This window comes from Panthera tigris, chromosome D4 (assembly GCF_018350195.1).
Source record: "Panthera tigris isolate Pti1 chromosome D4, P.tigris_Pti1_mat1.1, whole genome shotgun sequence".
Lineage (NCBI taxonomy): Eukaryota > Metazoa > Chordata > Mammalia > Carnivora > Felidae > Panthera > Panthera tigris.
Window position 1 is genome coordinate 17,853,634 of NC_056672.1, and position 24,335 is coordinate 17,877,968.

Below are 24,335 nucleotides of genomic sequence, written 5' to 3' on the forward strand. Positions count from 1 at the left end.
ATCCGAAGCGGGCTCCAGGCTCCGAGCCGTCGGCACAGAGCCCGACGCGGGGCTCGAACTCACGGACCGCGAGATCATGACCCGAGCCGAAGTCGGACGCCCAACCGACTGAGCCACCCGGGCGCCCCGAAAAGGATCAACTCTTAATTCCTTGCTCTTTGGACAACACGCAGGCGGGAGGAAACCAAACCTTTGCACGTGTGTTGGATCCACAATTCACCATCCATCCTTTTTTTGCGGGGGCGCCAACCCATGGGGGCACCAGAGTAGCATTGCAGAGCATCTGAGAATTAAAAAAAACAAGGGGACCAGAAAGGAGAAGTCCGGTCGATCAGAAAAGCCTGGGTGGGAGGGAAAAGGGAAGTCACTGTTGAGAGGGCAAAATGGGACAGCGGTGGCTCCCAGACACCTCCAGGCTGTGGGAACAGACCTCCCTTTCTACCTGCTGGATGTTTAGTTTGCCTCTAGTTCCCAAAGGGAGCAACAATAACCAACAAAACAAAACAAAACCCAAGGATTCCATCAGCCAGATGTCTCCATTTTCATGAGCTTTATCCATTTATCCACTGACCCCATTAGCACAGGACATCTCCCAAGATTCAGTTCAACACACTGGCTCTCCAAGACGGTTGGTGCTCTCTGGACACATCCCCCCAGGGCAGACGATCCTGAGGTTTTGGGTTAAAATTAAGTATTGGCCTGGTAAGGAACAAACTCGGTGTATAGAATTGTTTGGGGCAAGGGGGACGGGGCAGTATCTATAAGATAAAATTTATACTTTTAACCATTATTAGTATACAGTTCTGGTCCTTATTATATTCACACCACCATTCATCCGTCTCCAGAACTTTTCCATCTTCCCCAGGTGCAATCCTGTACCCATTAAGCAATAACTCACGTTCCCCTCCCCCCTAAGCCCCTAAGAACCTCCATTCTATTTTTCTGTCCCTTTGAACCTGACCACCCCAGGTACCTTACATAAATGGAAAACACACAGCATTTGTTCTTTTGTGACTGGCTTGTTTCGCTCAGCGTTAACATTTTCCAAGGCCATCCATGTCGTAGCACGTGTCAATTTCCTTCCTTTTTAAGGCTGAACGATTATGTAAACTCGTAAGCGAAGATGCTGCCGGCTCCCTGGACGGCCTCATACTTTGAGCCTGGCTATAAAATGTCACGCTCAACAAGGCTTTAAAAACTGAATTATTTCATTAGTATATAACTTGAAAGTGTTCCTGAGTATTAATTATAGCTGGTAAAAAGTAACAAGTGCATGGATTTCTTTTCACGGACACCGTCTTCACACGGCGGTATCCTAAGTTGGAAACTAGGTATTGGCATCCTTGCAAAGAAATACCGGCACTTGGTTAGTGCCTGGGGCTGCAGAGTCTTTCGGGGAAGTCACACTCCATGATTCCCTGGCATCTGGTGACAAAGCACGTACACAGAAGCCTCCAGATAATTCAGGATCCCGAGGTTGCTCCCTGAAATAACCAGACCCAAACCAAACGGCTAATGTCTCATCAAACGTTCTTCCCGTTCTTACAAATCACCCTTGCTAAAAAGTTGTTTCACGCTCACATCGCTATCTACTTATGGGTTTATTAATTTATTTAGTATTTTTATGTCTACAACGTATGTTTTCTTAAATGCTGCAAAAAATTTGGTTCCAGTCCATAGAGGCTATTACAGACTACACAAGAAAGCCTAGCCCTTCTGTAGGAGGAAGGAAGGTCTCCTGGCCATGTATGCGTAAAAATTATTTTTTTTTAATTTTTTTTAACCTTTATTTTTGAGACAGAGAGAGACAGAGCATGAATGGGGGAGGGTCATGGAGAGGGAGACACAGAATCTGAAACAGGCTCCAGGCTCTGAGCTGTCAGCACAGAGCCCGACGCGGGGCTCGAACTCATGGACCGTGAGATCATGACCTGAGCCGAAGTCGGCCGCTTAACCGACTGAGCCACCCAGGCGCCCCTCTTGTAAATTTTTCAGTGGAGAAGTATGCCTTTCTAAGCTATGTCTTCAACTTTTGAGACATCACCTCTCCCCATGAGACACCCCTTCCTCTCTGTCCTTTGAACTATTACAGGATGAGATGAGAAAGGAACTAAAAGGGGAATGGAATTTTTGTGATCACAGTAGAAAGATAATTTGGACTGAATAATAGATGAAGACACCAGAAGGAAGAGCTTGTAGGATGAGGTGGAGAACAAAATATTGGCCCCTGAAGTCTGTGCTACAAGTGATTTTTTTCCAAGAATTTTGTATATCACGCCTGTCATAAACATTTAGTTTCATTGTGCAATGAAGACAGATGACAAGAATTTGCTGCTCCAACAACCAGAAAAAAAAAAAAAAAAAAAAAGCAACTCCACTATGTCCTTGGAATCTGGCTTTTTTTGGTTTCAAATGTGCAGTGGGAAACTTGTGCCTGCAAGGGCTGGGGTTGGGGACAGTTGTTTCTGTAACTAATTGGACATCTACATAATCATAAAAATCGGGGCAGGTCCCTCGATTCTCGTCTGTTCTAAAGCCAGCACTTGTTCTAAAGTTAGGAGGCATGCAGGCTTGAGAGAGGTGCACAGCTAAGCTGTCCCACGCTGACTCACTTACATAAGCGTCAAGGTTATGAAGGTTTTCTCCATTTTGGGTCTAAGTGGTAGGAAGGAAAAACATGTTTTAAGAGTCAGCCATCAGGGAAGAAAAGTGCTTGGGAAGGTCTTAGCTTAGGGAGAACTTTTGTAGATAGGAGGATGATGGGAGATGTGAAGAAATGATTGAAGGCAAAGAGGCTGGTGGAAAACCGTTGTGGGGAAAGTTCCAGAACATGAGGTGGACAGCCAACAATGGCCAGGAATAAGGTACATACCTTCCATGGAGAGGAGAGACCAGTGAACAATCAAGAGAGAGGGAGGAATTTTGGCATTGAGAGAAAGGATGCTGGAGAAACTCGGTACCTCATCAGCAAATTAGGAAGTGAGGTCACCTTCTGAGAAAGAATTTGGAATTCTGGAACTTGGGTCTTGGGAAGTTTTGGCCTAGCCCCAGTAAGAAATATAAGAGGTAACTGGAAAGGTGAATAAAAGAATGATCAAGCGGGTGAGCTAGAGTCGTAGTGGAACATTAGAAGGGTGTGAAATCTCAGACATGGGGCAGTTTCAAGTGACGATTCGATCTAAGGTGGTTGAGCAGATCAAGTACAAAGCCAAGGTATCAGTGCCACCTACTGGCTTATGGAAGCCAATGAGGAGGCAAATAAGAGCTACAGAGAATTTTAAATGTTTACAGCACTATCTGGATAACATTTGCTTGACCTAACCATGTATCCTCTGTAATTACAAAGGAGACTTTGGGTATAGAAATGGCAAAACTCTCAGAACCATCTAAATAGCATTTGATTTAGCAGAGCAAGGTGCATTTAGCTTAAAATCCTACCCTTGTGTTGCAACCAATACACCATGGAAATTAAGGTGGATGGCTATCAAGAGTTCGGAAAAACAAACCCCTGTGTCTGTTCCTATAGGCGTGAATGTCAAGGTAAAGTACCAGTAGAGCGGACAGTCCGGTGTGTATGCCTTTGCTTTTCTGTTCTAGATGTTAATCTAGACTGTCCAAGGAAGTGAAAGGCCACCGGCTAGCATTTGGATTGTAACGATCTCTTTTCAAATCGTTCTTCTCAAAAATCCTTGAGGACCGAAGAGCAGGCTCTTTTCTGTATATGTCTAAATCTCACCTACTACCCAGCACGTAGATGTTCAAAAAGTATCCATGGAACGAATGCGTGAACAAATGAATAATCTATGATCCTACGTTCCTCTAGAATACACTTTCTTTGGGTTTGGAAGCCTCTGGAAACCATCCCTCACTCCTCTTCCACTCAGCACATGCCTTTGGAAAGACACATAGCGACCATCCAGCTCCGTAAACCCAAGTTATTAGCATTAGCAATGTAGGCAGGGTCTACTCCTTCCTACCAGGTCTGCCTTTATCTTGTGAGTGTCTGGACTGATAATCACTACTCAGTTGGTTGTGGCAAAAGTCACACTGTGACAAAAGTGGGAGAGATGACAGCAAGGGCAATCATTAGGAGGTAGAATGGGGAGCCTGAATAAATAAAAGGCCATATAAACATGAGGCCTATATTGAATGAGGCAGTCTCAGCTTGAAATCACCCATTCCTACTAGGCAGAAGTCCCAGCTTTTTTTCTCCCTTGGAAACCAAGCTTTCTGATGACCAAGAATGCAACTTGTCCATTTCTAGTACCTTTGTGTGAATTAGCAAAAGGTGTCCCCTACAGGGGCAGAGGCAGAGACAGCCAAACCAGAGTGCGTGGCTTGGTGAGATGAACATGGGCTGGATTTCTGCTTCCACATGGCCACTGGGACAGGCACCTTGTGCAGTGAACAACCTGCACGTTTGCATTCTTTGCCCCCACTGGGTACTCACTCTTTGGGGTATTGGGCTCCCGGGAGTCACTCCTGAGCTAAGAACTATGGTTCCATTCTAAAAGTTATATATCAGGGGCGCCTGGGTGGCTCAGTCGGTTAAGCGACCGCCTTCAGCTCGGGTCATGATCTCACGGTTTACGAGTTCAAGCCCTGCGTCGGGCTCTGTGCTGATGGCTCAGAGCCTGGAACCTGCTTTGGATTCTCCCTCTGTCTCTCTGTCCCTCCCCTGCTTGTGCTCTGTCTCTGTCTCTCTCTCTCCCTCTCTCTCGAAAATAAAAAAATGAAAAGTCATGTTTTTTCTTTTAAAAAAAATCAAAAGTTACATATCAGATTCCTTGGCAACGACCGAGCGACAAAGAACAGAGTCTGGGATGTGCAGGATATGCCACATTAGACAGATAATTGCATTGCTCCGAATATGTACTTTTCCCCTTTAGTTAACAAAACTTACAGAGTAACGACATCAAAGGCTTTTTCCGTGTAGAAGGACAAAATCTCCCTGCCGCCTCATTTTCATTTTTGTGGTTAGTGCAAGGGAAGGATTTATATATCTAAGGTTACCTCACCTAGTAACCTTACCTAGTTCAGTAAAGCCATGGGACAATGCAGAGGGGTGAACTTCCTTCAATTTCTCCCCAGTCAAGTCTATGTTTCCATGGCTTCAAAGCAACTACAATAAAGCAGGCAGCAAATCTTAGCGTTTCAGTGAGACTTGGTTAAACCATGCGTGAGGAACTGCTACCTCCCTATTCTGGCTGGATCTCAGATTGACAAGGTTCAGACGTACTTACAGGGGGTGCAGTGATTCTCCTGAAATCTGAAACCATGTTTTCTGTGCGTGATTGGTTTCCAAACCATACAGAGTGAGTCTTTGGATCAGACTAAAGAAACTTCTCGATTTCTTCTAGGACAGTGGGGGGAGAAGACGTTGTGTAGTGTGAGTAGAGGGTTGAGTTCAGTGAGACCCATCATTGGTTTATCACTGGATTATCACCTTCAAAGAGGCTGGCTTGTCCCCACCATCTTTGCTGGGAGAGTAATTTCTTACATGTTCACAAGAAGTTTGGGAAGCTACACGTGCTTCAGTGGAAAGGCCTCCTGTGTGTTTTTCCTCGGGAGGGATACTTTCCAAATAAGTGAAGAATTCTGTGGCTATCTCTTCATTGTTACTCTTTCAGGGTGAGATGCAGCTCACATCTGTCAAATGTTACCCAAGCTTTGACTCCCCTTCTTGACTAGTTACCATAATAACCCCAGAGTTGTGGGTGGGTCCTGCCTGTTGCTTGACTTGAACCAAGGCTGTAACGGAGGTCTCTGGGGTCCAAGCATTCTCAGCCGTTAACAGGCAAGTCAGAAGGAGCTCAGTAAAGGGGTCCTATGAGAAGCCCCCCTTGGCCTCTCTGTACTTATTTAATCCGTAACACATGTTGACTAGATCCAAAATTATGTCATTGCCTCATAACTTTTTGAGGTTCCAAATTCCGAGGCCCTTGGGAGAGGAGCAGTTGTTATTATAAGGTCAGGACTTAGGACCGGCAACTGAAGCCATCCAAGGTCTCCTCTCTGTGTTGTTTCCATTGCTTTCGGGCAGCCACGGAGCGATCTGGCTGCTCTCAGACTGACGGCCGAGGCAGCGCTGCCATGTGGAAACGAGGTAAACAATTAGGTTTTGTTCCCTAGGAGAATACATCGATGAGCATGGCCACTGCCAGATCTGTGACGCCTCGTGTGCCAAGTGCTGGGGGCCCACTCAGGAAGACTGCACTGGCTGCCCTGTCACAAGGTGAGTGGCCTTTCAGTACCTCCTGTGGTTGGGAGCTCATGGGTGGCAGGTTGGAGAGAGGAGGCGTTTACGACCTTAAAGACACCCCCTTGGGCCTGCAGGAAAAAGAACCAAACACCTTTCCATGACACAAAAACTCCCCACGGTCTGGCCACAGCGCACCTCTGTAACATCTTCTCTCCATGATGCCCAGTACCCCCTGCCAGAACCAGCTCCCTGGACACTAGAGAGGCTTTCATCCATGAAGACGACGGTGCCTTTGACAACTACAACCCCTTCTGCACACCCATTATCTCCATCTGCTGATCAAATATCTACTCATTTTTCTAGAGTCAGTTCAAGGGTGAATTATTCTACAAAGGTATTTTGACCTCTTCGCAGAATTAACCTTCTCCTCTTTATGTTTTCCTGTGCTCTGTATACACTTCTATAAGAGCACCGGTGACATTTTAAAACATTAAGTTACAAATCTCGGTATCTCTATAGATGGGCTGTATTTCCATAAGTCCCTTGAAATACCTTTGTATCTCCATCACCTATCACAGTGCAAGGAAAATAGTAGGCACTCGATAAATGTTTGGTAGCTGAATGGATGAGGAAATAACAAGTATTGGAATGGGACGAGGAATGGGACGATGTCCATGTTTGGACATCTTTGAACTAAGGGAACTTACTAGCATTCGTTTACTAAGGCAGCTACCATTGTCCAGGATATACTGCAGGAGTCATGACTGTCTGAGGCTCATCAAAAGTGAGAAAAAAACTCTACGACCATAACTAGCCATTTAAAAAACTGAAACCCACTGGTACACGAAAGGAGATACAGCTCCACGGCCATTGGGGTAGTGTAACTGTCTTAAGCAGCCCATGATTTAGCTCTTGGAGAAAGAAAAGCGTGTGCGTGGATCTTGAATTAAGGTGTCCTCTCAAGGAAATCTTGTTTCCCAGGAAGAATATTTCGCTCATCTCCCTGAGCACTCCATTTTGCTCATGTCTCTTCCTTGAGGAAAATAACTTGCAAATATGTGCAAGAAAGGGCATCATGTCTTGGCAATGAACTACCTCTTGTTCACCTGACTCTTGTTCACCTGCATTTTCCTAGAACAAGGATGAAGAGAAAAAAAAAAAACAAAACACAACTATTTTGAAAGATGATGGTGTTGACTTATTTGGGCAGCAACGTATTTTTCTCAAGTCTTTTCCAAAGCGTTTCCCTGAGTGGAATCAGATCCATTCAAGATGGTCTGGAGCACCTGCTCTATGTCCAGCTCTGAGTTAGGTGCAAGGTCGACGAATACTTACAGGTAGCTCAGGTAAAGAGCTCGGGAAGGCAGTTTCCAGTGGGCACAGGACACAGCAGGACAGAGAATGACAAAAAATGGATCTGACGCAAGCGTTAGGGGTAAGGAGACAAACAGAATAATCAGGACAGTGGGTTTGTCGGAGTTTCTTCCTCGACTTAAGCTTTGGGATAGCTCTAGTCCTGGTAGAGAAAAGATCATCCCTAAAGGAGTTTTTATCTCGGAGAGGAGTGTTAATATTTAAATATGGGTTTGCTTCAAAATAATATGGCAGGGAAGCAAATTGATGGGAATATAAATATTGGCCATGTACTGAAATTGCGAGGTGAATACAGGGGGAAGGGTACTGTTACGTCTTGTATGTATACTTATTTTAAGTATGTTTACATTTTCCCTTGACACATTTTTAAAAAATAATGTAATCCTGAAGTTCAAATAACTTCCAACTTTAGGAAATCAAACTTTAGGAAGCCCTCTCTTCATATTCTAGTTCTCTCTTTACATTTCCAGAAACTCTTGGGTTTAGCATCTTAGAGACCACTGAAAATTGGCAAGAAGCAAGTGCCCCCTTCGGCACTTGCAACAACATGCTTTCCCTTGCAAGGCCATGATCTTGATGGCCCAAGCTGGTTGGCCAACCCAGAACCGAAGGAGTTATAGACCCGATGAACTCATTAAAAGCATTAAAAGTTACTTCTGTTCTGACCCACCCTCAAATGTTTTGTTTGACCTGTTTCACTGCATTCAGGGGTAAAGAAAGACTTTTTTGGCCAGATTTCATTGCTTTAACATTAAAGAACCAAGAAATTATACTAAGGGCCCTTGTGATAGCTTATTTAGGCCAAACCAATAACCAGCAGAGAGGATCAGCTAACCCGGACGTTCCAGCTCTTCTGTTCCGATTCCATCACACGCACACGCGCGTGCACACACACACGACACACACACTTGGATGTCTAGAAAATTCAGTGCCAATATTGAGAACATTACCTCTGCCCAACTCTCTAGCACTCGGTTTTGCCAAGTCCTTCCTTTCCATAAGCGCTGTTCACTGCTCTGAAATGGCTCGCTGCTTACGTAAAGGCTAAGAACATGTGTGACTTGGGAGAAGAAATGCCTCCCCTGCAGAGATTAGCTTGCCTGACTCTCTCAGAAATCCACAGATTGGATGACTGGCTGTCCTAGAGATGGCTTGAGTTGGCTTTAAAGGAAATTGTCATCAGCCCCATGGAGCCCAGAGCGGGGTATCTATTCTCCTCCATTAGGGAAGATTTGTTGCTGTCAGTGAAAAAATCTGTGCCGCTTAAAATGGTACTTTTCTCAAGCTCCTTAGCAATTTTCCTTGACGAGGATGGGGGATGGAGGGGATGATGTAATTCAGTGCCTTTACCTAAGCATGACGGTTTTCCTTCTCTTTTTAGATCTCTAAAAAGAATCACGTTCTTATATTAAAACAACAACAACAACAAACTGTGTATATCGCCTGTGCTTTCCTTAGGGTCGATACGAAAGCAGGTATTTCAAAGCACAATTATGTGCTTGGCATTTCCTTAAAATCAAGTACTCAAGTCAGAAATGCAGCCTCCTCCATACATAAATACAGAAGTATTACACCATCGGCTTCGCTCTCCAGCCCACCACCCCCACGTTCTGGATGCTTCTAAATGGTTCCCATCATGGAGAGTATTAGATCACCTCTCCCAAGAGAAATGAAGAGAAATGATTTCCCCCTAAACAAATCCATCATCTTTCTATAAAAGACAAAGATGATGATATACTTTTCATCCCTTTTTCAACTAAGTTTAGCGGGGGGGGGGGGAAAGAATCCTCACAAATAAATGTCCCCATTCTCTCTTCCAGCAGAGCATCTAGCAGCTTCCTTGTTTAAAAACCTCAGAAAGCTCTTACGCAGTTTTTCTTAAAGGGAGGTTTTTTTTGGGTTTTTTTTTTTTTTTTTTTTTTTTTTTTTTTTTTAAGATAGTCCCATCCAAATTATCCCTTGAAAAATCTTCTAGCCCAGAAACCAGAGCCAGGGTGGGGCTGGGATATTCCCAGTTCGCATTAGTGCCGTCAACTAAAGTCTGGGCTGGGAGCACAGCCTTCTCATTATACACCATGGTGCAGGGCATCTGTTTTGCCACGGACGAACAGATGTGCATACGTGTCTGTTTAGGGCGGGGACTCCAGGCTCTGCAGTGGCCAAAAGGATGGCTCACTCCAGTAGCGCGGAGGATGGTGACCAAGAACCTGAAAGGCGGAGAACGCAAGAACCAGGTGGCTTTCCCATTGTTCCCAACAGATGCAAATGACACGGGCTTTCGGGGCGACACATTGGAAGGTTGCAAGCAACACGCTAGGTCAGGTCGCCTTGCTCCTACTCCAACTTCCTCCCAACCCGTGACTGAAATGCCCATTTCCAGTTCAGGGCTGCCTCTAGCTATGGAAATGGTGGGATTCAGCCAAGCCAGGGCACCCCGGGCCTACACCTGACCTTCCATGATACATCCAGCTTGGGTGGAAGGAGGTGGTAGAGAGAGAAAGAAGCCTTACCTTTGCTGACAGGCCCTCCACGCTCTCAGGCCTGGATGCCAACGTCATACCCTCGGGGGAAACAGGCGCGTTACAGGCTCAGTTCACCTCACAAGGGATACAGTAACGACTACCGGAAGGAAGCTCTAACGGACCCAATTGGGCATCGCCGGTGTTACTTACGAATCACTTAACAGATTCCACAGTACTCCATTCTCTCTCATTCTTCTGCTGAAGGGAGAACAGTGGCTCTCAAAATGTCTCCCTAGACCAGCATGAGCACCACCCAGAAATTGAAAAGCCACAAATTCTCAGCTCCTTCCCCCAAAGACGACTGAATTAGAAACTCTGGGGGTGGAGCCCTACAGCTCCCTCCATCTATCCATATTACCTACCTGACTCTAGCACTTGGGGAACATTTTGTATCTGAAAGAGCCAAATTCTTGGCTACCACTTACTTAACCACATTTGCTCTTGGAATTACTTTGCAAAGGAAGAAAAGAAGCAAAACTATGAAAATACTGTGATACAGATTGTATGTGCATAAAGTCAAAAGGTTTTATAAGCCCACACGCTATCCTATCTGGGGGGTCCTTGTAGGTGTTTGCAAACAAAATTTAAAAAAAAAAATGGTACTTGATACCTCACGAAGTGCTTGCAAAAATGACACTCAAAATCAGTTCATTGATCACTTGCCATGTGCATAGGCCAAGTTGATAAGTAGCATGTAAGCTACAGGACAGTGTTTCGTTCTACCCTTTGAGAGCCCTTGATGTTGACATCTCCCTTGTAAAGTGTGGGCATGCTGTTAACTAAAGGAATAATATTTTCTCCAAGGCCTCTGGATCCAGAGGCCTATTTAATGTCTTGAAAGTTTAAAGACCTCCATCTGATTGTTGACTATGTTTGGCCGGGCCCCACAATATGGGTTTAATCCCTGCAGGCACTGGTTAGCTTGTTTGGAACCAGAATCATGGTTGCATCCCGAGCCAGTTTCTGGCATGCCTGCTGTTGGGTCCAAACCTTGGGCCAAGGATGGGTACATGACTAATATTCCACATGTTCTAAGATGATCAGTCCCAGGCATTCGCCCTTGTTTCTGGAACGATGAAACCAAGTCTGTGCAGTGAAACGTGAACACCACATGTCCTAACACTTACAGCCATTCCAGAAAGTCACCCTTACAAACTCTGAAATCTGCTCTTTCTCTAGGATTCTTGACGATGGCCACTGCGTTTTCAAATGTCCCTCAGGGAAATTTGAATTTCAGAACCAATGCCATTTGTGCCATTACACCTGCCAAGAATGCCAAGGAAATGAGCCTTCCAACTGCACTTCCTGTGGAGTAGGTGAGGAAATCTAGCTCTTCTCTTCTTCCTTTCTTCAAACCTGTTCTCCCACTGGCCATAATTTGGTTTGACTCAGAAGCCTCATCTCCGGGGACAAGGGGTTATTAGGCGGCCGTTCACTGGAGAGTGTGCATGACCTTGAAGCTTCTGCTTCTTGTCAGGAAACGAGTTCACATTGTTGTAGACGCAGACTCACTGCCCCTAAGGAGATGAGAGAGAAGCTAAGAGGTGTCTTTCTGGAGAAGGGGAAAGAAAGGTCATGCAGACATGATGTTAGACATGAGACAGTGAAGCTAAGATTTCCTGAGGTCAAAGTGAGAAGCTAGGATGTTAAGGAAGATGGACTCAGTCTTTAAGAGAAATATTGAAATAGACGCTGTGTTAGGGTCTCTTCAGCCCTGAGCTATGCCATTTAGAAGTTGTCAGAGCCCTACTGCAGAAACAAAGGAATGATTTCAACACAAAAATAGAACTTTTTGTGTCCCACCTTAAAAAGTCTAAGTCTCTGCTGTCACTGGATTATACTCCGTGATCTCAAAGGTCCTCTGCAGTTTGACCCTTGACTCCCCTCATACGCCTGCCCCCAACGTTGACCTCACATGAGTCAGCTTCATATTTTATTTGACTCCCATGATACTTTTAACATTTAAGCCGTATTTAAGAATTGGTAAATTTCAGGGGCACCTGGATGGTTCAGTCAGTTAAGCGTCTGACTTTTGGCTTCTGCTCAGGTCATGATCTCACAGTTCGCGTGTTCAAGCCCCGCGTAGGGCTCTGCGCTGCCAGTGTGGGGCCTGCTCGAGATTCTCTATCCCTCCCTCTCTGCCCCTCCCACTCCTTCTCTCTCTCAAAATAAATAAACTTTTTTTAAATATTGAAAACTTTCAAAGAACAACCCGGGCTTTCGTTCTTGCTTCTGTTTTTGTTTTGTCCCGGTGAAAAAAGAATGATTCATCTTTATTCTTGCTTGTGATAAAGCCAAGAAAAATGAAGAACGAATCGCGAGCAGCATGCATTTGCAGGAAAATGGGGGACAACGCATTTCTTGGTGCAAGTTAATTTTGCATTTCTTACGTAAACAAAATGGACCTATGTCAAATTTTCTCGCGAGGCTGCTCCTTCTGTGTCCTTCCTCATCTCGAAGAGGGTGATAAAGGGTTTCTACTTTTAAGGTTATTATGAAAACGAAATGAGATTAAATGAGATAAAATACCAAATCGCTTAAAACCAGGCTGGCCACATGAAAAATACTCAGTAAATATTAACTACTACCCTCACTGCTACTGTTACCACTCATTATTTGCACCTACTTCCTCCTGTGGGCATGTGAATTTCTCTAGATGCAAAACTGCTTCCCTGGAGATGTTCCCCACTCGCTGTCTGCCTGGCCTCTGTTTACTTTTTAGGTCTCCGTGTCAACTTCATTCCCTCCATGAGGGCTGCCCCAATCTCCTGTCTCGGTTGGGACCGCTCCATACGTGCATCCTGAGAGCCTCCACTTAACCCCTTTACAGGTGTCCTCAAACTTGATATCTGTCTTGTCCGTAAAGCTCTATGTCCTATAAGAGCAGCAGACAGTGTCTAACTGAGCACCAGCTCGAGTGCAAGGAGAGCATTCGGCAGGTGGAAGGCCCACAATATAACTGAATCAATGGTTCAGGAGAAAGAATGCCAGAACCAGCCACGAGGGGACCTACTTCCTGCTTGGTTACTGATGAACTAGAAGATATTAAACCAGTCTCTCCACCTCTTTAAGTCTCTCCTGGTTTGTAAAAGAAAAAAAGAGAAAGAAAAGAAAAGAAAAGAAAAGAAAAGAAAAGAAAAGAAAAAGAAAAGAAAGAAAAGAAAAGAAAGAGAAGAGAAAAGAAAAGAAAAGAAAAGAAAAGAAAAGAAAAGAAAAGAAAAGGAGAGGGGACACATAGACAAGACGGCATCCAAAATCCCTTGCACACTTGAAACATACTAAATCTTCACGCATAGTACAAAATTAAGGTTTCACTTGAATACTGAACAAATGTCTGAAATGTTTGCAGCATCCCGTAATTTCGCGGACCAGTCCACACATAAAACGCTTTGATGTCTCCTCTGCATTTTTTGTCTAAAAGTCGGTTTACTCCCCGTCTTCACAAAATTGCACCGTAACCCTCGCACGTACAGGTCGCTACACAGAGCTGCCGTGGAAAATGCACTAAATGACTGTATGACGCCTGCCCTCAAGGAGTGGACGCTCTAACAGAGGGGGTTGTGTTTAGGTATTGTACAACGAGAATATATCAAAGACCAAACGAAGGAAGGCATCCTACCACAAGTCGGAGAAGAAGCATCCCTTTCAGCTATGAGCCAGCAGAAAAGGCTTGCTGGAGAGGGTACTGTTGAGCAAGCTCTGATTAGCAGGGTTCTCTCCTCTTAAGAGCACGGTGTCCCTCATACTTGTATTAGCACAGCCAGCAGGTGAAACAGTGCTAACAACAAGGGATGATTGGACAGACGCAGTTCCGTATCGGCAGGCTTTAATAAAAGCCTGAAACCCTCTGACTAGGGAGTCCCATCTACACAGCGTTTCCCATCAGTCTGGAGAAATCTCACCTTTGCGCAATTGTAACGCTGTTAAGAATTTAGGTCTGCATCCTTTTGGAGGTGCCAACCGCCAGCTCCGCTCTGTTGGTGAAGATTCACTCTAAGTTCTTTTCCAGATTTGTTCTCTACCAAACTGAACCAACGCAAAGCTAAAATCGACCCCCCCACCCCCACCCCAGCAGCTACAGTAAGAAACACGTTGAAGTGGACTTCACACGGTTTATTTTCAGGGTCCCTCGGCCTTTCTTTCATCCTTTCCCGCAATCCTTTTTCCCCCTCTTGCCTTCCGCCTTCAACCTTCCTTTCTTCCCGAAGACATGTGGTATCTTCACATTAGTCTATCTTCTCTCGTGACGAAATTGAGCCGTAAGAGATGCTCCGGAAATAGCGAATTGCTCTCACGTGTAAACGAAAGCCAATCGGAAGCTCTCTCAGAGTTTCTTGCACTTTATATCTTGTTTCATATGATCACATGAGGTGTAGCACCCAGCAAAAATATCCCCCCTTCTACTGTTAGAACCAGCTTCTCTTATATATCATCACAATAATTTAAATTCCGAGACTCTGGGCAAGTAGCCAACCATTTATGCGTGGTATTTAGATCAATGGGATATCCAAATTACCAGCCAGAGCTAAATGCGCTGCCATACGACCCAGGCTATTAGAAATGTGAACAAATCTCGGTGTAACCCTGGACCAAACCTGTGGGGAGAGCTGCCCAGGGTCCAGGCATCTATGTGAACTCCTTTACAGGGTCCATGTTCTTTAAATCCCAAGACCATCCAAGTCTGTTTTTGAAACTCAAGTTGTAATACCCAAAGTGGTTCAAGTAATAAAGCCATGTCTGAACAATACAAATGGGATTGGAGAACATCGCTTCTGATATCTGAGCCCATCCTCGGATGGATTGCCGGATGGAAGAGGGAGGAGCTTCCCACTGTTCTCTTCATTTTTTAAAATATAATTTATTGTCAAAGTGGCTTCCATACAACACCCAGTGCTCATCCCAGCAAGTGTCCTCCTCAATGCCCATCACCCATTTTTCCTCTCCCCCCACCCCCCGTCCACCCTCAGTTTGTTCTCTGTATTTAAGAGTCTCGTGGTTTGCCTCCCTCTCTGTTTGTACCTAGTTTTTCCCCTTCCTTTCCCCCATGGACTTCTGTTAAGTTTCTCAGGATCCACATATGAGTGAAAACATACGGTATCTGTCTTTCTCTGACCGACTTATTTCACTCAGCATAATACTTTCCAGTTCCATCCACGTTGCGGCAAATGGCAGGATTTCATTCTTTCTCATTGCCAAGTAGTATCCCATCGTATATATAAACCACGTCTTTTTTTATCCATTCATCAGTTGATGGACATTTAGGCTCTTTCCCTAACTGGGCTATTGTTGAAAGCGCTGCTATAAACACTGGGGTACAATGCCCCTACGCATCAGCACTCCTGTATCCCTTGGGTAAATTCCTAGGAGTGCTATTGCTGGGTCATAGGGTAGTTTTATTTTTAATTTTTTGAGGATCCTCCACACTCTTTTCCAGAGCAGCTGCAAAGTTTGCATTCCCACCAACAGTGCCAGAGGGTTCCCCTTTCTCCACATCCTCTCCGACACCTGTCGTCTCTTGTGTTGTTAATTTTAGTCATTCTGACAGGTGTGAGGTGGTATCTCATTGTGGTTTTGATTTGTATTTCCCTGATGGTGAGTGATGTTGAGCATCTTTTCATGTGTCTGTTGACCATCTGGATGTCTTCTTTGGAAAAGTGTCTATTCATGTCTTCTGTCCATTTCTTCACTGGATTATGTTTTTCGGGTGTGGAGTTTGGTAAGTTCTTTACAGATTTTGGATACTAACCCTTTATCTGATGTGTCATTTGCAAATATCTTTTTCCATTCCATCAGTTGCCTTTTAGTTTGATCGTTTCCTTTGCAGTGCAAAAGCTTTTTATCTTGATGGGGTCCCAATAGTTCATTTTTGCTTTGAATTCCCTTGCCTTTGGAGATGTGTCGAGTAAGAAATGGCTGTAGCTGAGGTCAAAGAGGTTGTTGCCTGTTTTCTCCTCTAGGGTTTTGATGGCTTCCTGTCTCACATTTAGGTCTTTCATTCAGTTTGAGTTTATTTTTGTGTCTGGTGTAAGAAAGTGGTCCAGTTTCATTCTTCTGCATGTTGCTGTCCAGTTCTCCCGGCACCATTTGCTAAAGAGACTATCTTTTTTCCATTGGATACTCTTTCCTGTTTTGTCAAAGATGAGTTGGCCATACACTTTTGGGTCCAATTCTGGGTTCTCTATTCTATTCCATTGGCCTATGTGTCTGTTTTTGTGCCAATACCATACTTTTCACTGTTCTCTTCAAATCTTCCTACCTATATCTGAGAAGTTTGGCCCTCCGAAAAACAGGATGTTTTCTGAATGAATCTTGGTGGACATGGGGTTTGCTAGGGTTTCATAACGTGTCTGAGAAGAACACGGCTTGGAAGGTTGACCCTTTTGCGGTCTCAAGATTCCATGTTCCGCCAGATCGGGGGTTTGTGCTCCGTTCTGACGTGTAGCTGTAGAATCACCAAATGCACATCATATCCTCCCAAGCACTCTCCTTCCCTTAAAGGATAACGTTCCCCCACTCAAAGTTGTAGAGGGCAGCAATATATGCACACACACTTATTATAATGATTTTTTTGTTAACTGTGAGTTTATAATTGGTTTGAATTTTCTATTCCCTCCCAAACCAAATTCCCATCGTCTTATACTAGACGTACGGTTATTTTTTCCATGTAGACTCCAATGTTGTCAGAAGCTCGGGACTTTGAAAAAATCCATTCAAGGAACCAAAAAGCTGTGCTTGGTCTAGCGCTTTAATACACTGTCTTCATAGGAGTTGGTAACTCTGCAAAAATTCAGACTTTAGACAGTTAACACAAGCGTGTGATTTTGACAACAGAATTCAGACTCTTTCTAAAAGACTGCCCTCTTCCAAAAATGGTTCTATCGGTAAGCATTTGTTTATTGTCACAGGATCTCTATAGCTCCCAAGTCTGACAGCTTCCACAGATACCAAAAGGAGCCCTTGGGAAGATGAAACACACTCTGACTCATAGTTATCCACGGACTGTGGTTTCTGCTTTTGCAGTGACATCCCAGGGAATAGTCCCTATTGGCTCAAACACACAAAATGTTGAAAAATTATTCCCCACAATGAAAACTCTTCTACGATAAGTATACAGATATTGTACTTTTCACTAAATGAATTCTTATATACTCCTGGTCCCCGAGGAGCCAAAATACTCAGTTACATCATTAAAAAAAAAAAAAAAAAATCTTAGGTTATATTAGCTTCATGGTTAATTTCGTACATTTTCCTTCTTTTTCTTGCCCCTCCATCTGTTCAGATAAGCATGGCCAGGAGCGCTTCCTGAATCAGGGGGAGTGTTGGGAGAGCTGCCCAGCAGGCTACTACCCTGCTGAGGGGCACACCTGCCTGCCCTGCCCTGACAACTGTGAGCTTTGCCACAACGCACACATCTGTATACGATGCGCGGGAGGCTACTTCCTAGTGCCCACCAACCATACCTGCCAGAAGTTGGCGTGTGGACAAGGTAAGTCTGCTCCGAGCCACTGGCTTGCACCAGGATGTAGCATGAGGAGCTACACCCTGGACGTCCCAGAGATCTGCATTGTGTTCCAGGTTTTAATGTTGGCACCCGGGATGACTTTATGTGACTATATGGGCAGTGGGGACGGTGACGACTGCTCCTCTCTCTCCCTCCGCACACCTTTCTCTGGGTTCCCCAAGACCCATCCCGGAGACACAGGAATGCAACTAATCACAGAGAAACTGATCTTGAATTGCGAGTTCGTGGGCACGATATAATGGAGAGAAAATCAGATAAGAACCTAAAAGTCCTGACAATGTTCTCCTTCCCAATTACTAGGTATGGGACCCTGTGCGAAATCAGTCTAATTTTTCTATGCCTTGTTTTCTTCATGTATGAAAGGGTGAGCATTGCACCACGATGGTTCCTGTGAGAAGCCAATGAAAATAAGCCTATCTAAAGCTACTTGAAAATATTCAGTGTTCTATGAATCGTATGTGTTACTGCTATTGCCCAATCCCTTATCGTACATGGGAAGACAGAAATTAGAAAACAGGACCTGTAGTGTTTTTTTTTTTTTTTTTCCCCTTTCCATTAAGAATGCTACAGACTTTCTCTGCTCTATGTAAGAATTTTGCCTGGTCTAATGCTGCAAAGAGTTCCAAGATGTTTGTAGAATAAATAAGACACTCATTCCTTTTCTGCTTGTGTTTACTAATGTAGTATAGGCTTTAAAACTTAAAAAAAAAAAAAAAAGGATTTAGAAAGGCAGATTTAAAAAGACAAAGTATGGGGGTGCCTGGGTGGCTCAGTCAGTTGAGCCCTCAACTTTGGCTCAGGTCATGATCTCACAGTTCGTGAGTTCAGGCCCGACATCAGGCTCACTGCTGTCAGCGCGTAGCCCACTTCAGATCCTCTGTCCCCCTATCCCCGCCCCTTCCCCATTTGTGCTCTCTCAAAAATAAATAAATCATTTAAAAAAAAATAAATACTTCTATTCATGGCCAACGAGCACATTAAAAGATGTTCATTCAGCATCACTAATTTTTAGGGAAACACAAATCAAAGCCACGATGAGATATCACCTCACACCTGTTAGAATGGCTATTATCAAAAAGACAAGAAATAACAAGTGTTGGAGAAAATGTAGAGAAATGGGAACTCTCATACACTGTTGGTAGGAATATAAATTGACATAGTCACTGTGGAAAACATATGCATATTCCTCAAAAAATTAAAAATAAAACTACCATTTGATCCCACTACTCCACTACTGGGTTTTTACCTGAAAAAAATATGAAAACACTAATTTGAAAAGACATGCGCCTCTCTATGTCGATCACAGCATTATTTACAATAGCCAAGAAACTGAAACAAGCTAAATGTTCATCAAGGGATGAATGCATAAAGTTGACCCATTTTTTAAAAGAATGAAATCTTGCCATTTACAATACGGATGGACCATGAGAGTATTATGCTAAGTGGAATAACTCAGGAGAAAGACAGATACCACATGATTTCACTCATATGCAGAATCTAAGAAACAAAACAAACGAACTCAGGGATGCAGAGAACAGATTGGTATTAACAGAGGGAAGGGGGCATGGGGGTGGGAGAAGGGCTGAAGGGGACCAATTGTAGGGTGATGGATGATAACTAGATTTGGGGGGATGATCATTTTGCAGTATATACAGAGAGCAAATTATAATGTATACTTGAAACACATAATTTTAAAAGTACCTTTAAAAAAGAACATTCAGAAAATAAAAATATGATCGTGGAAATTTTTTTGAAAAAAAATTATAGGAAAATGAGAATGAAGAAGAGAGGTAGAAAGATAAAAATTTTAAAGTCACTGAAACAGTAGAACCAAAAGAAAAAGTAAAAGGAGAAAAGGGAGAAGAGGGAAGAAAAATAAAGGATCACCCAGGAATTCAAATAATATAGGTTTTCCCGTAAAAGACTCTTAATGATAGAGAACAAACTGAAAGTTGATGGGGGGGGGGGGGGAAGGGCTAGATGGGTGATGGACATTAAGGGTGCCATTTGTTGTGATGAGCACTGGGTGTTAGATATAAGTGATGAATCACTAAATTCTACTCCAGAAACCAATATTATACTACATGTTAACTAATTAGAATTTAAATAAAAACTTGAAAGAAAAAAAAATAATATAGGTTTTTCAGAGTAAACAGCAGAAACAGGAGAGAGAACATTAACAAAGAACTAATTCTGAAAAATCCCAGAACGGAAGGACATGAATTTCCAGATTGAACAAGCCCTCTGCATGTTCAGCATAATGGATTTTAAAAGGACACACACCAAGACACATGATTGTAAGAATCTGGAAATCTGAGATTTTTTTTTTTTCTGCAAAAGGAAAATCTTTAAAACTTCTAGGGGAAAATAAAGGAGATCATACAAAAAGGATTGGCTATCAGAATGGCATTGAACTTCTCAACAAGCCTGGAAACTGAAACATAAAAATGGAACAAAAACTTTAACCTTCTGAGAAAAGAAAGTATTTCTCCTTTAAAGCCTAAATTTGGTCAAGCCATGAGTCACGTGTGAGGGCAGAAAAAACGTTATTTTCAATCGCGCACGTTTTCGAAAACTTTACCTCCCATGCATCCATCCTTTCTTGGGAAAATGATTTGTAGAGGGTGTATTCCACCAAAAAAACAGGACAATAAATAAGAAAATATAAGGTCCAGAGAATTCATCCAAAGGAGGAGGATGAAAGGAATCTGTAGGACGATGGTGAAAAAGATACTAATGCGATAGCGGGAAGATTTCTGCTTAGGGTACAGTTGAGGACGCATCAAGGACAGATATTGAGAAAACAAATAAAGAAGCCAGACAGATATGAGCACAAGAGAAAACAAAAAGGTGTGCAAGAACCTTAATGTTGGGGCAGCTGAGTGGCTCAGTCAGTTAAGCATCCGACTTCAGCTCAGGTCATGATCTCAGCGTTAGCCTCGGGCTCTGTGCTGCTTGCTCAGAGCCTGGAGCCTGCTTCAGATTCTGTGTCTCCTTCTCTTTCTGCCCCTCCCCCGCTCATGCTCTGTCTCTCAAAAATAAATAAATGTTAAAAAATTTAAAAAAAAGAACCTCAATGTCATCAGAACATGAATAATAATAGTATAATCATAATATAAATGCTGAGTATTAATCTAGCAAAATCTGTAACTTGGGAGGATGGAACGTATGTATGTCTGTGTTTGTTGGGGTATTGGCGAAAGAAAGCTAGTCTTTACTACTACAGGTAGTGCCTAAGAATAAACTTACAAGGCAGCATCATAATCATGTTACTTAGAAATTTGGAGGTAAAAACTAAAAGAAACAGCTAAAAGAATCACACTTTTTTGTCTCTGAGAAAAGAGAAGGGGCAGAAAATAAGCTACACACCAATATATTTTCACAGCAATTAACGTTTCTCCACTCACTAAAGTGAATCCTGTTTCTCCCTCTTCTTGTACAGGTGAAGTCCAAGACCCAGACTATGGAGAGTGTGTGCCTTGTGAAGAAGGATGCCTGGGATGCAACTTGGGTATGCCACTTGGTTTTTTTTGCCTAAAGAGTTGATATAGCATTTTTTTTTCTTTTTCCCCACACATCCTCATTGTTATCACCAATGTCACCATCAGTGCCCACTAAGCAGGCTCACTCCCATGAGACAGGGTCACTGCAAGACATGTACCCTTTTGAGGCAAAGGAGAGGTCACTTATCTTAATGAAACCCAAGTTTAGGAAAGGACAGGCATCTTTTCCTCTGGTTGTTAGCTATCTAGTGGGGGACATCCACAACCATATTTCCAGTTGCATAGGACGTGACCTCTCCTTAGCTTCTTAAGGTCACAAATATGGAGTGAAACAATGGTGGGAGAAAGGAACTGAAGCAAAGAAATGCCTAATTACTCTAACTCACTTGGCATGTGATTCACAAAAACTTGTCAGGAGTATAGGGATTTTCCTTTGCAGAATGACTCTATTGGTTGAAGCCTAAGACAGTCCTTTGAGAAGAAAGCAATATGGTGACAGTGAGTTAAAATCCCCACCGTACAACAAACAGTTGTCAGTCTTCCATATACTTCTCTAATTCAAATCACTGATCGCTTTCTCCCCATGCATACCTGGTTCTCCAGTGGAAAGGAGGAGAGGGAGTCTACACCACACAGAATCGTTGGATTGGGTGTAAAATTAAATATAGGGAGGGCGCCAAATTCCAAGAATGTATCTTAATGTAAACTTAGTCAAGTCACTGAAAATAATTAACATTTGGGTCTGTAGATCTTTGAAAGGAAACCCAACCTGAATTAAAGATTGATGGAGTAATTTCTATTCATGGAATTTCCATGAAGCTCTATGATTGGTTAACGTCTGCTTCTAAAACTTTAATGTGCACACAGATCCCATGGGGGATTTGTTAAAATGCAAATTCTGATTCACAGGTCTAGGTAGGGCCTGAGAATTATGTTTCTAATAAGCTGCCTGGTGAAGCCAAGGCTTCGTCAAACACTCATGAGGTTGCAAGGGGTCAGACTGTGGCAGGATTAAGTAGAATTTTATTGGTTTTTACCTAATAGATGTCCTTGAATTCTTAAATATTATACATGAATTATCATTTATCTGATGACTGTCATGGGTTCTTTCCACCTTAAATGGAAATTATGTATTTTCTATAATATCTGTAACTACCAAACAGAGTTTTTAGGACCTTGAATACCATCCTGCCATTACCTGGCACTGTGAAATGGGGCATATGCTTTGGAAAATAAAACATAATAATGAAAATCACACTTAGGAAGGGGCTCCATTTAGAGGCTTATCAGCCATCTAAGGGTAAAATGCTAATTTTCTGGGAAGCATACATAGACCTAAACATAAGTAATAAAAGTACTAAAGTCGAAAAGATAAGCAAATTCCAGAGTACCTTGTGAAGTGATAGGAGGCAGTCTTTCTTGCAGGGAGCCAGGATAAATGTCTTGACTGTCTTGATTTCACATTTTGCCTACTTCAGACCATCTCGTCTCATCAGGTTTCGCATCCCAGCTAACTTTTGTGGTCTCCATTTCAACCTTTGCTATTATTGTATGTTGCGTGACCATGCTAGCTAGCATCTTTGTGTATCACAGAAAGGGGTGTGTATATGTGTGGGTGGGTGTGGGTGTGTGTCTGCCTCTCTGTAAAATCTCAAAACTTGGAAACAATGACAACCATGATCACTAAGGATACATGCTGCGCCCCCTCTTCCCTTAGCTGATCTGGCTACAGAGGGGACCAAGTGTAGCCCCTGGGGAAAAAATAAAATCAGTACCAGACCTAGGCTATCTAGGGACTCAAAATCCAAAGGAATCAACTTGTAAGAAGAGATAAATTAGTAAGTTTCACTCCCTCCGCAGTGTACTACTGAAATTCTTAGTTCATTCACTCCTTTAAGAAACTTTGTCTACAGTGTTGAGGGCTCACTGGAATACTGGGAATTCAAAGGTGACAACGGTTGTGATCCCACTAGAAGGCCCCCTCTGGCTGTTACAAGCGACATACCTTGAACCAAGTCTTTTACAAGGCAACCTGCCAGAATAGAGAGAGCTACACTGTTCAGTGGGAATCACAGGAGAGTGACTAGAACGTCCTAAGTGCTACTTTCTCATTTTAAATTAGAAAATTTCTCTTAATGTATAAAGTTTCTATATGTTGGACTTTGTGTATTTTTAGACTGTCCTGGCCGAGGTCAATTATCACTTTCTGGGGTCTCTGTTGATCTCCGCAGTTGAGTTCATTCTCTTTTCTTTCCTCCTCTTATTTGCAAACCAACAATAATACTCTTTACAGCTGATCTGTGTAATAGTTGGTGCATACACATTTTTCTGCCTCGACACTAAACTACTTAGAATAAGCTCAATGACTTATACACTGTGCTACCAAAAGAACTAGCAGCAGGGCCTAGGATATAATAAATGTATAATATTTGTTGAATTGAATTTGAGAGTTGCTGGAACTTAGAGGGGAGATGTGTGGCTCAAGACACCCAGGGATCTAGATATGATGTTTTCTCTATTCAAACTTTGTTTATGGGCCAAGAAGGGAAAATCAATCACACAATGCAGAAATAAATAGCTTTTCATAAAATATTAGAACCAATAGGGAGATCTGAAGAGGACATGGTTAGTAAACCATAAAATTTCATCATTTTAATAAAATGCAAATATAAATTTTAAAAGATACGAATAACGTACCATAGGTTTTCCTCAGATTCTTCTTGTGAGACAGGATATCATCCTTTAGAGAAAACTCCACTTTCTTCCATTTTCATAATGTAGATTCATCTTTGAACCAGAGTCAGACAACCTCTAGAAGAGTTAGAGAAAAGTGAAATCAGTCACTTTGAGACATTTTCTCTACACCATGTAATGATTAGTTGTTGGAAATAGTGGATTTTTTTTCTGAGCTTTTTATTCCTTTCCAGATATTTAGCGCAACTAGAGAGTAAGATTTTTTTATACCCAATGAAAAAGAACTCAAATTCCAGATTGACTCCAATCTTGTCTAGTTCCTGGGTGGAGTTGTTTATCATTCCGAAGACTTACCAGAAAGAGGAGAGACAAGGAAACGTGACCAAAAAGTGGCTGTTGTATTTTGAAGAAAATATTGAATTTGCTATTCTAGGATGGAACGAGGGTGTTTTTATTATTATGGGGTTAGATTTCTCTTCTTTTTTATTGAGATATAACTGACATCAAAAATTACATTA

At 42.9% G+C, this 24,335-nt stretch overlaps 1 protein-coding gene across 2 annotated transcripts in view; it reads left to right on the top strand.

The window, feature by feature from the left end:
• The window catches only part of PCSK5 (proprotein convertase subtilisin/kexin type 5), a 447,842-nt gene that overhangs the window by 340,431 nt on the left and 83,076 nt on the right, over window positions 1-24,335 (top strand). For both annotated transcript variants that reach the window (XM_042963381.1, XM_042963382.1), the window contains exons 21-24: window positions 6,133-6,235; window positions 11,278-11,414; window positions 17,378-17,584; window positions 21,063-21,131. In XM_042963381.1, coding sequence (XP_042819315.1) covers window positions 6,133-6,235; window positions 11,278-11,414; window positions 17,378-17,584; window positions 21,063-21,131 — 516 coding nt within the window. The remainder of the gene's footprint in view (window positions 1-6,132; window positions 6,236-11,277; window positions 11,415-17,377; window positions 17,585-21,062; window positions 21,132-24,335) is intronic.